This window comes from Lathamus discolor, chromosome 12 (assembly GCF_037157495.1).
Source record: "Lathamus discolor isolate bLatDis1 chromosome 12, bLatDis1.hap1, whole genome shotgun sequence".
NCBI classification, from domain to species: Eukaryota; Metazoa; Chordata; class Aves; order Psittaciformes; family Psittacidae; genus Lathamus; species Lathamus discolor.
In genome coordinates, this window is record NC_088895.1 from 3,530,476 (window position 1) to 3,545,208 (window position 14,733).

Below are 14,733 nucleotides of genomic sequence, written 5' to 3' on the forward strand. Positions count from 1 at the left end.
CAGAGCAGAGCGGGTGTTTCCTGTCACCCACAGCGATTCCCTGCCACCAGGAGCTGGAGACACAGCGCGGAGGGAAGCGAGCAAGGCAGAGCAGCTTCCTAGTGGCAGGGTGTTGATTCACGGCTCCTAATTTAATTAAGACAAGATCAAAAGGGGACTGTATTAAACAATAAATCAGGTAGAGGGAGTGGAGTTCCTTCCTTCAATTACAGCGCGCATTTGTTACAGCCAGCCGCTCCATCAGTCTTCCTTTTGCAAAGGAAAGAAAAGGTGTCAAGTGAAGAGAACCCTTCGCTGCGTTAATCACTGCTAGCAGAGGACATTATTGGGCTGGGTGTCAGGAAGCCGATAGCAGCCCAGGGCTTGGCAGCACAAAACCCCTTCCACATCGAACACAGCGATGCCGGAGGTGCCCCAGGAGGTCCCTCGTGGTGCCAGGTGACAGTGGGCACTTGGAGGGGCAGGCGCAGGCAGCAGGGCCCTGCTCTCGGGGACCGCAGGCTGTGCCATCGGCAGCACTGGCAAGGACAGGGGCCAGGCTGGCAGCAGCCTGAGCTGCGGAGTCATTAATCCTCTTTTGATCGTCTGCTGTGTAACTCATCGGTGGCCAGGAGGTAATCACGCATGTGAAATGAATCCTTCTCCTTCCTTAACAAGCGCTGATTCGTGACCAGCATCTGCTTGCTCCTGACACTTGCATCTTGCGGGCGGTCTGAGCAGTTATTTCCAATAAGCCCCATTCTATTCTATTAAAATGCACGTATACTGAAGAGCAAGCAGCCTCCTGCTCGGCGCTCTTGCTCCCAGCATCACCCCCCTCAGCTTTGCTTTTTCAGCCTTTGGTGTTTGGGAGCAGCATGAGGGCCCTGCAGGAGTCTCACAGTGAGGACAATGCTGGTGGCAGGACTGCTTTCCTCATCAGCTGGGTGTGATGCCGGCTCCTCATAGTTAATAGCAGACGAGGAGTCCGTTTGAACACAGGAGCATCTTCTGCCTACGGTTTACCTGGAGCAAATTGCAATTAAGCCACTGGTCGTGCTGCCAACGCAATGTTGTAAATAGATTAATGAGAGAGGAGCCAGCGGCCGCGCTGGGGAGCTCTGTCCCTGGGTGCAGCAGTGGGATCCGTGCCCACCGGGTGCTGGACCAGCACCGCCAGGAGATGCCAGAACCAGCCCCGCTCCCCCAGGGCTATCACTCACCCTATGGTGGGCACGGGAGCCTGATAACGGCTGATGGAAACGACCTGCGTGCTAATTGGAGCTGATGAGGCATGGCCTGGTTAACGCTGCTCCAAGAGGCAGCGGCAGCAGAGGGGCTGTGATGGGCTCTGTGCCAGCCAAGGGGCTCGGGGAGGGGGTAGGACCCAAGATGAGGAACCGAGGGGGTGTTTTGGCAGGGAGAGGATGGCTTCACTTCACCCATCAGCCTCGGCTGTTCAATGGGCAGCACATGATGCTTCGGTCACCTCTGCTCCCGCATCTGTGTGTGGAGGCACAAGGAAAAGCTTTTTGCGGGTTCTGCTGCCCATCTGGCTCAAGGAAAGGTGGGGGGCAGGCAGGGCTCTGCAGGGATGGGGTGCTCCTGGGCACAAGGAGCATACCCACAGGCTGTTGGAGGATGTCCCTGATGCTAAATTGGGTCTAACCTGGCTCAGCTGGGAACCAGGGACCACAGGGGATTTACTGCAACTGCCTAAATCCACTAAAGGAAATAAAGCTCTCAGGAAAGCCAGCAGATCCTGCACTGGGGCTGTGGGTGCAGAACACCAGCCCGCAGCTCTTTTGAAGCCTCCTGAGCTATCCTTGCTGGAGCAAAGCCTAAGGCCATTATCAGCTAACCAAAACCAGCTCTAAAGTGCTGAGAACCAGCTCTGCACCCTAAACCAGGACCCAAGGCTGTGGGACATGCACACTGCATTTGGACTCCATCCCTGCTAAAGGGAGCCAGGACCAGCCCTGCTCGGGATGCTACAAAGGGGAAACCAGTGGGCACACCGCAGCCTTTAGGTATTTCATTCCTTCCTTCACCCTAAAGGACGGACAAACCCCACCAGCTCTCCAGCAGCTCGTGATCCTGCTTGCAAACCAGCCTGCCCGGTGACAGCAAGGTCAGCGAGATTTGGGGCTCCCGGCCACATCCCTTGCCAAATCAGTTCCTGCCGCTCTAATTTAGCTCTGTTTAATTGGTGCTTAAATTAGCCACCAATGGGACATCGCTGCAGCTGCGGCTGGGCTCGAACCTGTATGAAGTGGCAGCGGAGTTAAACGTTTTCACGTTTCATTAGTGCCTCTTAATGGGCAGTGCCTGCTCCCCAAGCCCTCCCTTTGTTCTCGGAGCAGCGAAGTTCAAGCAGCAGCAATTGCGCTGCCTTCAACACGGCAAAACGCTCCCCGTGTTCTGCCGCTCCACAGGGGTGCGAAGCCTCGGATTTCGGGGTCTGGGTGCTCCCCTGAGGCACTGGGAGTGGCTGGGGTGGGGGAGCTGAGGTAGGAGCATCCCAAGAGGAGCACAATGGCCTTTCCCTGGGATGGTGTTGCCTGGTCCCCCGGCTTTCTCACAAGCAAGGCAATGCCTCTGATCCAAATCAGGAAGCTCTTTAGCAGGCCCATTTAATGCTCAGGCTGGTGGCCTCAAGTGCTTTATTTTACAGTATTTTTGTTCCTCTCCATTATAAGTAATAGCCTATAAAAGCTGGAATGTGACACTTCGCTCCTTCCTGCTTCATTCCCCCAAGGCACGGGCAGCGCTGCATGGCAGAACAAGGCTCCTCTGCCCATGGCTGCTGCTGCAGGGCAATGATCCAGAAGGGGGGAAAAACCTCTGGTGATGGCACGGAGTCAAACTGCTCCCCCCATAGGCGCTCCCCAGGCAGGCTTGGTTAAACAGCTTTGGCTTTGTGGCCACATCTCTGGCTCTTGGGCAGCATTTTCCCCATCCCTGGTGGGCTTGGGATGGAGGGTTCATGGTGTGAAGGAGTTTTGAGGTCTGAGCCCGAACTGAAAGAGCAGGGATTGTACCTCGTCCCTCTTCATCCTGATCTCAGCTCTATGGGGGTATGGGCTCTTGTAGCCAGGAAGGACAAGGAATGGTGAGGGGTGCTGAGCCCAGTGGGGTTTTAAAGCTGATGTAGTTTGGGGAAACCAAACTTCCTCCTGCCCTGGTTTGGATTCATGCAGTGAGGCACAGCCAGGCACAGGGAGGTGCTGGAGGAGGAGAGGCAGGAGCTGGCACTGGGACCTGGAGCGAGCCGGGAATGGGAAAACGCTGGTGCCAGCGTGGAGGAGGACATGCATCCCGGGTCTGGCCCATCCCACCCTTCCCAAGTTGGAAGCAAAAACCTTCCAGCTCTGCAGCACAAACCTGTGCTGAGCATCCTTGATCCCTGGTTCCAGCCACATCCCAAGCTGGAGGCTGGGATCCAATGAGCCTCTCCACTTTGCTAGCCAGTAATTACCCCACCAGGCAACAGAGCTGCTTGTGTGATCGTGGCTGCTAATTGCCAGCCAGCGAAGGCGAGGAGGAGGAGGGCAGACCCCATTTCACCTTGCCCATCTCCTGGGTGCATCTTCAGGCTGCTGGCACCCCAGCCAGGGCTTTCCTTCACTTGCTCCCAGGCTGTCATGCTGGGCCCTGCCTCTCCTGCATCACCCCATCACTGCAGCCCCTGCATCACCCCATCAGCTGCTGTGACCTTTGGGCAGTGGCACTCGGAGCCGCAGCGGCTGCTCGGCTTTGCCGCATGGTCCCCAGGGGCAGGCTCAGCGCCACGGCCACTGCGGCTCGCCGGGGGAAATGGTGTTTTCATCTCCATCCCTCCATCCCCCTTCCCGCTCCGGAGCTTTCTTTGAGCCAAAGGGAAGAAAAGGCTGCGGTCTGGCTTTGCTGCTTCCCCTCCGCGCCTGCCCTTTCATTCCCTTCTTTCCGGCAGCTGCAAATGGCTTTGCCTGCGAGCGCTCGCACTTATCTGTTCTCTGTGCCTTTTCATCTTGTGCTGCCTAAGTATCAGGGCTGGATGGCTTTGGTAGGTGAGCGAGGAGGGAAAAGTGCTTTTGCTGAAGAGGATGCATGGGCAGGAGAGCTGGAGAGCCCCTTGTGCCAACACGGAATCTGGGTACCTCCTCTGAAGCGGCACAGAAAGCCAGGGTGGGAGATACCCGCTCCGGGTGCTCTTCTGGGAGTGCCCATTCTCTATCAGGAGATGATGGAGAGGCATCCTGGGTTCACTGCGAGGCAGCCAGGGCCTGGCTGGGGGTGTCCTGCATGCTGGGGGGGACACCCAGAGCTGGTCCTGCTCCCACCACAGGTTTTCACACCCCAAGCCTGCAGGTTCCCCCCTTCCTCCTCAGGGGATGCACAGGAACAGTGGAGTCAGCGCTGATGGAGGGGATGTGGGCACCCTCAAACCAGGGGAGCACAGGTGCAATCCCCCAGTATCAGCCCATTCCCTTCACAAGTGCCTTGTTCTTGGATGTGCCCGGCAGTGGGGACAGGCAGAGGGGAGACCCCAGGTTCTGCCTGGGGCTATGGGGCTGGCCAGGAGCCTTTCAACGGGAGGGAAAGAGCCATAACCCAGATATTTCCCATCATTAGGATGATGATGAACACCCTTTTGCAACAGTTCGACTCTGCAAGATGCATTTACTGAGGTAAAGATGCTCCAGCATGGGGCTGCTCAGCTGCCCACCACCCTCCCAAGGGCTTTTCCCAGTTTGACATGTGATGCTGCACGCTCTCTCATTGCCATTGCTGCTTCCCTGCCCTGCAGCCCGTTCCACACCACCTTTCCGGGGAAACCAGCTTGGATCCAGCCCCGCTGAGCATCTCCCAGCCCCTCTGCCCAAGCAGCCCCACGGCCAGACCCACTCAGCATCCATCCGCATCCAAATCGGAGCCGGGCGTCACATCGGAGGCTCACAGCTCAGCTGCAAAGGTGACTTTAAGCAAGGAGCCCTTCTTCCTTCTCCTCCTCCCTGGCCGAAGAAGACCCTGCCGCAGGCAGCCGTGGTGGAGAGCCCCCCTCCTGCCAGGCAAGGCTGGCTTAGTCAAGGGAATAATTGGTAGGTGCTTCTCAAGTGCCGTGAATAGAGGGCACTCGTGGCCTCTGTTTATCGACTCTCCAGTGATAATGAACACTTCCAGAGGTAATTGTTGATTTTGTGCCATCGCAGGAGCCCTGGTAACCGGGGAAGGGCTGGAGCAGCACCGCAGCACCGCCGCACGAGGAGGGAATGGGGCGGTTCGGGCCAAATCCGGCTCCAGCGCTTCCCGATGGAAGAAGGAAACACAGAACTCAACGTCTATAGGCAAACACTGGTGCAGCTGCAGGGCAGCCCCTGCTTTCTGCTCTCTCTTAGGGGGAGCAGGTTCCCATTGAATCCCAGTTAAACACAGTTTCTCCTTTCCATCCCCTCGGGTACCCCTTGAACACACACAGCTTCACCCCCCGGTCACCTTGTCCCTTGGCAGAGGCTGAGCACTCACAGCAAGTGTTCACCCAGGGCAGGGACCTCTCTCCTTTCTGGATCACCCCCAGAATCAAAGCCTAGGGACAGGAGGTGCTGAGGAGGTTGGGCCCTTTAAGCACGGGAGAGGATAAAGAGGAGAAGGCAGGGCTGGGTGCTGAGCATCCCCACCTGCCTCTGAGCCGGGTAGGTCTCTCTCTGGTTTCCTAGGGGTTTGGGCCTTGAGGGGTGCCGGGGGTTTAATTGTGAGGTGCAGGTTGTTGTAGAGCTGTGGAGCTGGGTGCAGTGAGCGGTGCTGGGGGCCCCACAGCCTTGAGGAGAGCCTTGTTTGCAGCCCTGGTGCAGGGGAGTGGGGGGAAGCCCAGACTCAGCCCTTTGCGTCCTTCAAACCCAACCAAACCCCATCAAATCCTGGAAGAAGAGCGCTCTGAAGAAGACATTGTTTTATGCTATCTTATTTCCTCCCTCCAAGTCCCTGTTTCCCTATCCCAGGACTCACTACAGTTTATTACACCCGCTTGAGTGCAAACATTTGAAGCTGGCAGAGCCCCATGCTATTGCTGGGCTGTAAATAACCTGAGGTGGCATTTATTGCCATGGCAGGGAAGGCAGCATCTGCTGGGGCTCTGGGGATGCTGCTCTAGAGTACGGCTGTGATGACCCCAAGGGCTCAGGATAGGGAGGGCAGGAGGGGCTGCCTGTGCCCCATGGCACTGTCCCATAGCTCCTCGCAGCCCAGGTTTGGGGAAGCACCGGCAGTGCCACACTGGAAATGTAAGGTTTCATTTCTGCTTATATATAATACTGCTTTTTCTGGGTATCTTGTAATGTTTTTCCAGGCTGTTTATTTATTATGGCACGGTTATTCTATAGCAGGGAAGTCTATTCCTAGGAGCCTCCATTAACTGAGCCAATTGCTTAATTGGCTCACTGATGTCTCCGCAAGGTACGCCAGGAGAGAGGCTTCTTGTTGTAATGATCACAGCCTCCCTTCTGCCCACACGCCACCAGTGCTGCTAATTTAATAGTGCAAACATTTATTATTCCTTTTATTTTGCAGTTAATTTTAGGATGCTCAGAGCTGTTCCGGGGTTGCTGGTAGAAGGAAGGGGGTGAAATGCCCTGCGGTGTAATGAGGAGCCTGGCTGCAGCTGGGGGTGGTTGGACTCCTCCTTCAAAGCCCAGGGGGATGCAGGGGCTGATGCCTTGCAGGGTATTTGGTTAATGAGGTACAAGAGGAGGGCTGGGGCTCATCCCCACCTGCATCTGGGTCATTCAAGCGAGGCCAGGGCGTATGAACACCTGATCTCTCTTTGAGTTTAATGTGCTCCGAAGGGAAACGGGCTCCTAACGAACAGGCTGTGTGTTACGGGAGTGCCTGGAAGGGCCGGAGGAAACCCAAGCTTGGACCGGGTTGGGTGGTGAGTGCCTGCTCCGGCTGCTGGCTGTCCGGGGGCTGGTGGGTGCTCACTGTGCCGTTGATGGGTGCTGTCTGCGCCCTCCCCCGGTTGTGCCTTTGCAGCCTGGCTGCTTTAGACCTCTCAAGCCCTTTCCCCTGCTCCTTCTGCCCTGCTGCGTGCAGTGCCCGTGCCTGACCGTGGCATGTTCAATGTGCCCTGGGCTAGAGCAGATCTCTTGCATGTGGCCTTTCCCAGCCCCTCGCGGTGCCTGTTGCCCCTGGGTGGTTTCCCAAGGAAGCAGCATCCCTGCGCTGTGTCTGAACATCATCCTTCCCTCGCAGGCTTGGCTGGGGGTGTCTGGCAGAGCCAGCAGCGTCTCTGTATAGAGCCCCGCTGGACCCGTGCCCGCTCCAGCAGCCGCCTCCAGCCTCGCAGCACAAAGGCCAGCGCTGCCGGCCGGCGTGTGCCGCCGAGGCTCTCCCTTTGTGGCTGCCGGCGTGGGGACACGGGTCGAGGCTGCCTGCCCCGTGTGCCGCAGGGGCAGGGAAGGGGGAGCTGGCAGGCAGTGCTGTCGGAAGGAGCCTCCCGCTAGCGCTGTATTTAGTGCAAGAAAGTGATTGAGTTTCTCCGTCATTTTTCCTTCTTTCCTGGCTCCCACCACCTATTGTTCCTGGCTCCATTATCCCCCTGCCGCTTACATAAATGTATCATGTGGGTTTCCAAGGCACAATAGAGAGAGTCTCATTCATGCAAGGTCACCAGCTTTTACTTGCGCTTCAAAGCATCTGGTGCAAGAAACGCTTTCTCCTGAAGATGCTTTTATTGTACCCGGCACAGAGGCGAAGGGGAATTGCTCTGCTGCACTTGTGCTGCCCCAGCCCTTCCCTCCCATTCCGTGTGCCTGGCCTTGGTGGGTCTAATCCTGCCCTGGAAGGTGAGGAGTTGTTTTCTGAGCTGGTTGGGAACCCACTGCGGGGTTTCCCAGCCCCATTGCTGTGGCCAAGCAGGAGTCTGCCCCATGCCTGCCCCTCTGCCAGTGCCTGTTAAATGGGAAGGGATAAGGAGGGGGGGAAATAAAGGGAGTCTTTGGGACTTGTATGGGGAGGAGTATGGACCAGTTACAGAGAGGACTCCATGCCCTCCTGCTGCTTTCTTCCTCACCCATCCGGGCTGGTGGCTCTACGCTCTCCCTCTGTGTCTGGTAAAGTCTGGACTAGGGAAAAGCACAGGCAGCCCTTGTGGGATCGGGACTTGCGGGGCTCAGGCCAAACATGGGGGTGCCGTGATCCAGCAGCGCGCAGGCAGCAGCTCCTGGCTGGGCACGGCGATGATGGGGATGCAGCAAGGGAGGCGCTGGGCTCAGTGGAGACCCCAGGGTGGGAGCGGGTGCGCGGGGGGCCCGCAGCGGAAGGAGCGCGCCCGGCCCCGGCTGCCCTCGGGGCGCGGCTGCCGCGGGAGGCGGTGCCGGGAGGGGACGGACGCGGCCGGGCCCAGCCCCGCTCCTCTCCTCTCGCCTCCTCTCCCCGCCTCGCCGGCACATAACGGGCGGGGGGCGGCTCCCGCACAGCTCCGGAGCCGGCGCCGAGCCGCGGGATGTAGCGCTCAGCACCGCGGAGAGCGGCGGGGCCGGGGGGGGTCATGGCCGGCGTGCAGCAGGGCGAGAAGCAGCTCTTCGAGAAGTTCTGGAGAGGCACCTTCAAAGCCGTGGCCACGCCGCGACCCGAGAGCATCATCGTGGCCAGCATCACTGCCCGCAAGCCGCTGTCCAGGTAAGGGCTGCCAGGGCACGGGGATACCCCCTCATCCTGCCTCCGGGTGGGGGCTGCGTCAGCCCGAGCCCCTCGTCACCCCCAATTAGTAGCTCCCCATCAGGAGGGTCTGGAGTATCTTCTCCCTGCCCCATGCCAGTTGGGTAGTGGAGGATGTGGGGGTCCCCCCCATGCCTAGGGCAGAGGGATGTTGGCTGGCTGGGCCCCCCCCCCCTCCCTGGTAGGTGCTGTGCTCCCGAGGGGAGCCGGCTTGGGAAACTTTGCTCAGAGGTGCTTGGAGCCCTGAAGCTGGCTGCTTCCCAAGGGGAGCCTGGTAAGCTCTAGCTGGGTTATGGAGGGGGGCAAGGGTGGGGGTCATCAGCCAGAAAGTGTGGCGAGCTCCATCCCTGCCGTGCAGAGCGCCGGGGTGTGTGTCCTGCTTGGTGGTTGTCTTGTTTCTGCATCACCCCTTCACTAGGGACCACTGGGAAGGTGATGCCCAGAGAGGGGAACAGCCCCCCTCCAGCTGGACCCTGCCTTGGTGCAGCGGAAGGCTGATAGTGCCCAAGGAGCCTGCTCACAGCCATGGACCGGGGCAGCTCCAGGTCTGGTGTCCCTCAGCTCCCAAAGCCAAGCAGTCTCAGTCTGGCACATTTGGTACCTGCTTGCCTTATCCCTCTCGCTCCTCATCTTTGCCACAGGCAGAGCAATGGCCAGACCCCATGAAAATAGGGAAAGGGGCTGCTTGTATGCACCGAGCCGCTCAGCCGGGCTGCTGCATGGACAAGCATCCGTGCGGCTTCCTCACAACAACCACTCTCTAATTTAGATCAGTTTTATTTTGCTGACTGTCTCAATATTGGTTAAAAATATCCTCTTTGCGCTATTTTTTATGAGGAAAAGAGGCTTTTCCTGGTTCTTCCCTTTCCTTGTTTTGTATTCGCACTGCTGGCTGCTCCTCACACAGGCTGGGGAGCCCCCCAAAGTTTCATGAATGTGATGGGTCTCTAGGGGAGAGGGACTCAGTGTGCAGTGGGCTGGGTGTCAGGTTCAGCCTGCACTAAGGAGCAGAGAGCTCGTGGGGAGCTGCTTTTGATGCCTCCTGTGCTGGCAGAGGCTGCAAGCCACAGCAGCAATGGGGATGGGGGTCCCAGCACTCAAGCAATGCAAGGAGCATTTCTGCCTCTGTGACCAAGCTGCCCAAGCATGAATTTTGCCGATCTCTCCAACTGCCATTAATCAGGGCAGGAAACTGGGGAAGGCTTCTAAAGGAGACGAGCAAATCCTGTTTCCAGTGACAGCGTTTGTAGGGCTTCAGCCTTCATGGGGGAGAGGAGCCACTGTGCCTTCCTCCTCCCCTGCACCGGGCTCAGTCAGCTCCCAAAGGGGCTGTCACCAGCCTGGGTGCTGGCTTGCGCACACACACACTCTCTCCGGCTTGACTGTGCCCGAGCAAGCCGTGCTGCTTAAATACCTCACCGTTGGAGATGTAATACAGCAGCAAACGAGGACATTGGGGAAATACAGCAAGCCTGAGTACCAGGGATGATGCACGGCTCTAAGCAGCGACTGGGATTGCCGCAGCCAGCCTGTCAGGCTGAGCGCAGGGCTCGGCGCGCTGGCAGCTCCATTCCGAAGTTGAGGAAGGAGCGTGGCTCTAGTTCACTGGCAATGCCAGCTCCAGCTGGAGGGAAGTCGCCTGTGTCGGGGTCAGGAGCTCTTGGTACACAACCAAATGGACCCGCCAGCTTGGCTTTGCTGTGCTTTGCACCTTGGCAGCGGCAGATCCTGTACAAGGGGGTCCCCAAGTAGGGGTGTGCTCCGTGCAGCCAGTCACGGCACGGCCAGGTCCCCGTGGCAGGTCCCATTCCAGCTCCTTTTGTCTCCTTGCGGTGTGTGCCGCCGGCCGGGATGAGGGGATATTCCCTGTGGTGCAGCCATCTGCTCCGCTGCCCTCACTGCGGTGTGCAGGGGTCAGCCCCGGCAGGGCTCCCTGCTGTGCTTGCCCCTCTGCCACAGCGGGGCTTTGCTGTTCAGGGGAGCAGAAGCCGAAGGCTGGGGAACAGAAAGAGACTCCCTGGCTCCTCTCGTCAGGGCTTGCATCGTGCGGGGCTCTGCTGAGAGCCCGAGGCTGCTCTCCTGGCACAATCACACCGCTGAGATTCCGGATCTCGCACCCCCAGAGGCCTCTCTAGTGGGGTGCACAGCAGTGTCCCCAGCACCCTGAGCTGGCACCAGCAATAGCTAGAGGTGGGTTCTGGCTGCCCATCCACAGAGAGAGCAGCCCCAAGGCTTGCAGCAGCTCCTCTTGGAGCTGCCTCTGTGCCTGGCTCCGCTCTGGGTTTGTTTTCCTGAAGGTTTTGCCGTGCTGCTGCTCGTATTGGCCTTTCTTCCCTGACGATGCTCCCATCTAATTTAGGAGCAAATGACTGCGGTGCCAGCAAGCAGAGAGCACCGGGCAGGAGACGGGGAGACCCGTTAGCCAAAGGCAAGATTAAGATGACCATCTGGATCCCTGTTTTCTCCCACACTTGACAGCTGGTCCTGTGCAAACTCCGCAGGTCTGTGCCCTGGATCTGGCCTCACGCTTCCCGCAGCAGTGGAGGCAATGGCAGGCTTTCTAGGACAGTGCTGCCCGTCTCCCCGTTGCTGGGCTGGTTGAGCCTGTGCCTTTGTGGGGTGCCATGGGGGTCCTGTTGGGAACACCCACAGTGGGCATAGACCAAAACCATCCCCGCAGGGTATGGCTGAGGGCTCAGTCCTGCATCCTTGTGGGGCTATGGTGGGGTTCCTGGGGATAAAAAGTGATTTTTTGTGTTCCTGTGTCATTCCCCACTACTTGAGCTGGCTCTGCCCCGTGCTCCATCCCTCACCACCACCTTCCTGCTGGTCCTGGAGATAAAGCCTCTTCCATCTAAACTGCCATCAAGCTCTCTGGGATGTTTGGAGGGTTAAAGCTCTGATAAACCCAGGTTCATCCTGGAACAAAAGAATACATTAATCCCTTCCCTCCCGGTCCTGCAGGGGCTGGAGGGGAAAAGGGGGATGGGGTATTTACTCAGCCCCAAACACAGCTTTGTGCCCAGAGCAGGGCTCTGCCAAAGTAAATGGATTATTGACCAGTTTGTAGTGAGAAAGGAAAAGCCGAGGTGATGGGGAAAGGGGCTTTTCCAATTAACCTTTCCTCTCCATAGGGCCCGACGGGACTTTGTGGTACAGCTTCTGCATAGGCAAAATCCCAGGGTAGGATTGGAGGGGTTTGTGTGCCCAGTGGGCTGGGGAGCACTAGGGACAGGAGCTGGGTGCCCTCGCTCCCTCTCGCTGGTCCGCAAGGATGCTGCAGACAGCTTTGGCTCTTGTGAACTGAAAACACTCTTTAAACCTCGCGTAATAAGGTTCACCCCGTCTCAGCCCAGCCTTTGGGGGTGGCTATCACCATCACGCTGTAGCTTCAGCCCCACAGCTGAGGCTTCTGGGCTTCTGCCTGCATCTCTTCCCTGGCTGTGACCTCAGCCACAGCATGGTGGCTGGCAGCCCTTTTGCACTCCATGGTCTGACTTCTCCCAGTGCTGCTGCGTATTCCACCAACACCCAGCCAGGCTGGGCTCCAGGGTCCTCCCCAGGACCCAGAGCTGGTAGCAGTCCAGGGCATTGTAGGATGCTTTTAGGGGGGTTTGGGTTCCCTGCTCCCACCACTCCAGCCACAGCACTGCAGCACAGACTGCCCTGTCCCAGCACCCAAAACTCAGCCAAAATCCACATCTACATGGAGACCACGGGCATGGCTGAGTCTGGGGGCTGTGGGTGCTGGTATCGGCTCCTGGGCAGCTGGTGATACTGGGTGAGCACCAGCAGCGCTGGGGGAAAGGAGGCTCCTGCATCCCTCCCTGCCAGATGGTCTAAGTGGGTCATCTCAGGGCAGGGCAGGGGATTTGTGCTTTAACCCTTAATCCCCGGGATCGCACCGTGCACAGAGGGGGAAGAGGGGTTGCTCAAGTGGGATTAAACGTGGGTTTCGTGCCTGGTTTGCCATCGCGGGTGATCTCGGAGACAGGGGTGCTGCTGCCACCAGCCTGCTGGGACAAGGGTGGCGGTGCTGGGGGTCCCAGCACCCCAGAGAGGGCAGAAGGTGGCTGCAGTAGCCCAGTGACTTCAGCAGTGACTTTTGGCCATGTGGAATGTCTCTGTTGAACTGAGGAACCAACCTCTGGCTACGGTTTTGGTGTTTCCATTCCCTGCTCGTCAGCCCTTGGGCATCGGGGTTTGGTGCTGGGGAGGGGGTGAAGCACTCGCTGGGTCTGCCGTGCTGGTGGCCCCCCACTCCCGTTAATCCCCCCTCCTTGGTCGGGCATCTGCTGTGCGGGCAGAGGCAGGGCCGGCGCGCCAGCCCGGCTGCCATCTGCTCCCAACCAGCCCCTGCGCTAATGAGCCCATGGCCCCGGCCCAGGCGGGGGGAGAGGGGCTTGAATAGAAAAGCAGGGAGAGAAGAAAAGACCCTTCCTTGGAGGGGCTGTCAATAGGGAGGCTTTTGTCTGCCCCTGCCCTCCAGCTGGATGGCGGGGAGAGCTAATTAGACAGCTCGGGAGCTGCTGGGAGGCTGGGCTGAGCAAGGGGAAGAGCTGGGGATGCCTGCGAGATCCCCTTCCTGCTGCTCTCAGAGCCTTCATCATCCTCCTCCTTCCTCCCAGCCTCATCCGTCTGCCTGCCCACTGGGCTGGTGCTGGGGACCCTGCTGGCCTCCCCGGTGGGTTGGGGGACACCTCTGTCCCCAGAGTGTGCCCCAATGTATCTGGGAGGTCAGGATAGAGGTTCCTGCCAGGGCCAGATGGGATGCAGTGAGTGCTACGTGGCACAGCTGGGTTCAGCACCCATGGGTGCTGTAGCCAGGTATGCTGTACCCCAGTGCAAGAGGGTGTACAAGCACCTAAGGACTTAGGGAAAGGGCTTTTGGAAGCCCCTGTAGGAACCCCAAACTCATGGATGGGGTTCTAAGCAGTGCCATCTCTCCCCGCTGTACCCCTGCTCTGGTCCCCTGGGGCTTTGTCACCTTCACCTAGAAGCTCTCAGGAGTGAATGAGGAGCTGAGGGTTGCCTGATCTCCTGTCCTCCTCCTCCTCCTCTTCAGATGAGGGTTCAAACAGGTTTGGTTTGCTTCCTTCCTTGGTGAAGAGCTGCTGCCCACTGGCAGGTCCTGTGGCCATTCTGGTTTCCTTCCATCCTGCCTCCATCCAGGACAGCCTGTCCCCCCATGTCTTGTCCCCAGAGAGGGGCTCTGCAGGCCCAGCTCTCCCCTGGGGTCCCTGGCCTCGGGAGATTTCTCCTTCCAGAGGGCCATGGCTGGATCTGAGCCCTCCTCTGCTCAGCCCTATTCCTGCCCCTTCCCACATCTCCGTGTCTGGCAGCTGGACCTTTCTCTATGGATGTTTTTGTGTAAGATGAACTTATCAAACGTAAACCCAGCGCCACTGTAATGAAATCATTTCATGCATGAGCACCCTTTCCTTTTCTCCTTTTCTATTTATTTTCCTCTTTTTCTCCCTACATCCACCAAGAACCTCTTCATCACTGCAAAGCCTTACCCAGGCCAGCAAATCCCACCCACGTTCTGGTTGCGGGTGGTGCCAGGGCTCTTTTCGCAGGCCCTCCTCTGGCCCTAATCCTTGGCGGTGCCACTGGCTGGAAAACAGGGCTGGATTTGATACCCAGATTGAGCCCTTTGGCATTCCCAGCAAAGGGAGAAACACCAAACCAGTTTGCTTGCGCAGCCCTGCTTGCTGATTGCAAAGGTGCTGGGGCTGGGATGCTTGAAATCTGGCAGGAGCACTGGATCCCAGCAGCACAGCATCCATAACAGGACTTTAGATTTGGCACATGCCGGAGGGATGAGTGGGCTGGACCAGCACCTCCAGCAGCGTGACCAGGCTCAGTGCCTACATCTTGATGCTACCATTGGACCATGCTACCCTTGTGGGATGTTGGGTACTGCGGAAGTGGCTTCTCCATGAGCCACTCGAGCCAAAAGCTGGGAACTTAAAAAACACTGGGAATTTAAAAATAGCCAGTTTTTCCGCACGTGGAGGGAGCGCTTTCCCTGCCAGTGCAGCAGGGACTGCAGGAAGG

General features: G+C 58.3%; 1 protein-coding gene and 1 long non-coding RNA gene across 3 annotated transcripts in view; both read left to right on the top strand.

Moving 5' to 3' along the window:
* Positions 1-1,658: 1,658 nt before the first annotated feature.
* Positions 1,659-5,720, top strand: LOC136020953 (uncharacterized). The gene is made up of 4 exons (XR_010615614.1): positions 1,659-2,110; positions 4,594-4,649; positions 4,769-5,060; positions 5,172-5,720. It is a non-coding gene; the product is annotated as an uncharacterized LOC136020953 (long non-coding RNA).
* Positions 5,721-8,416: 2,696 nt separating this feature from the next.
* Positions 8,417-14,733, top strand: part of SRRM4 (serine/arginine repetitive matrix 4) — a 40,981-nt gene continuing 34,664 nt past the window's right edge. For both annotated transcript variants that reach the window (XR_010615471.1, XM_065692183.1), the window contains exon 1: positions 8,417-8,634. Coding sequence is in view for 1 of the 2 variants with exons in the window: in XM_065692183.1 (XP_065548255.1) it covers positions 8,504-8,634 (131 nt within the window). In the remaining variant the exon portion in view is untranslated. The remainder of the gene's footprint in view (positions 8,635-14,733) is intronic.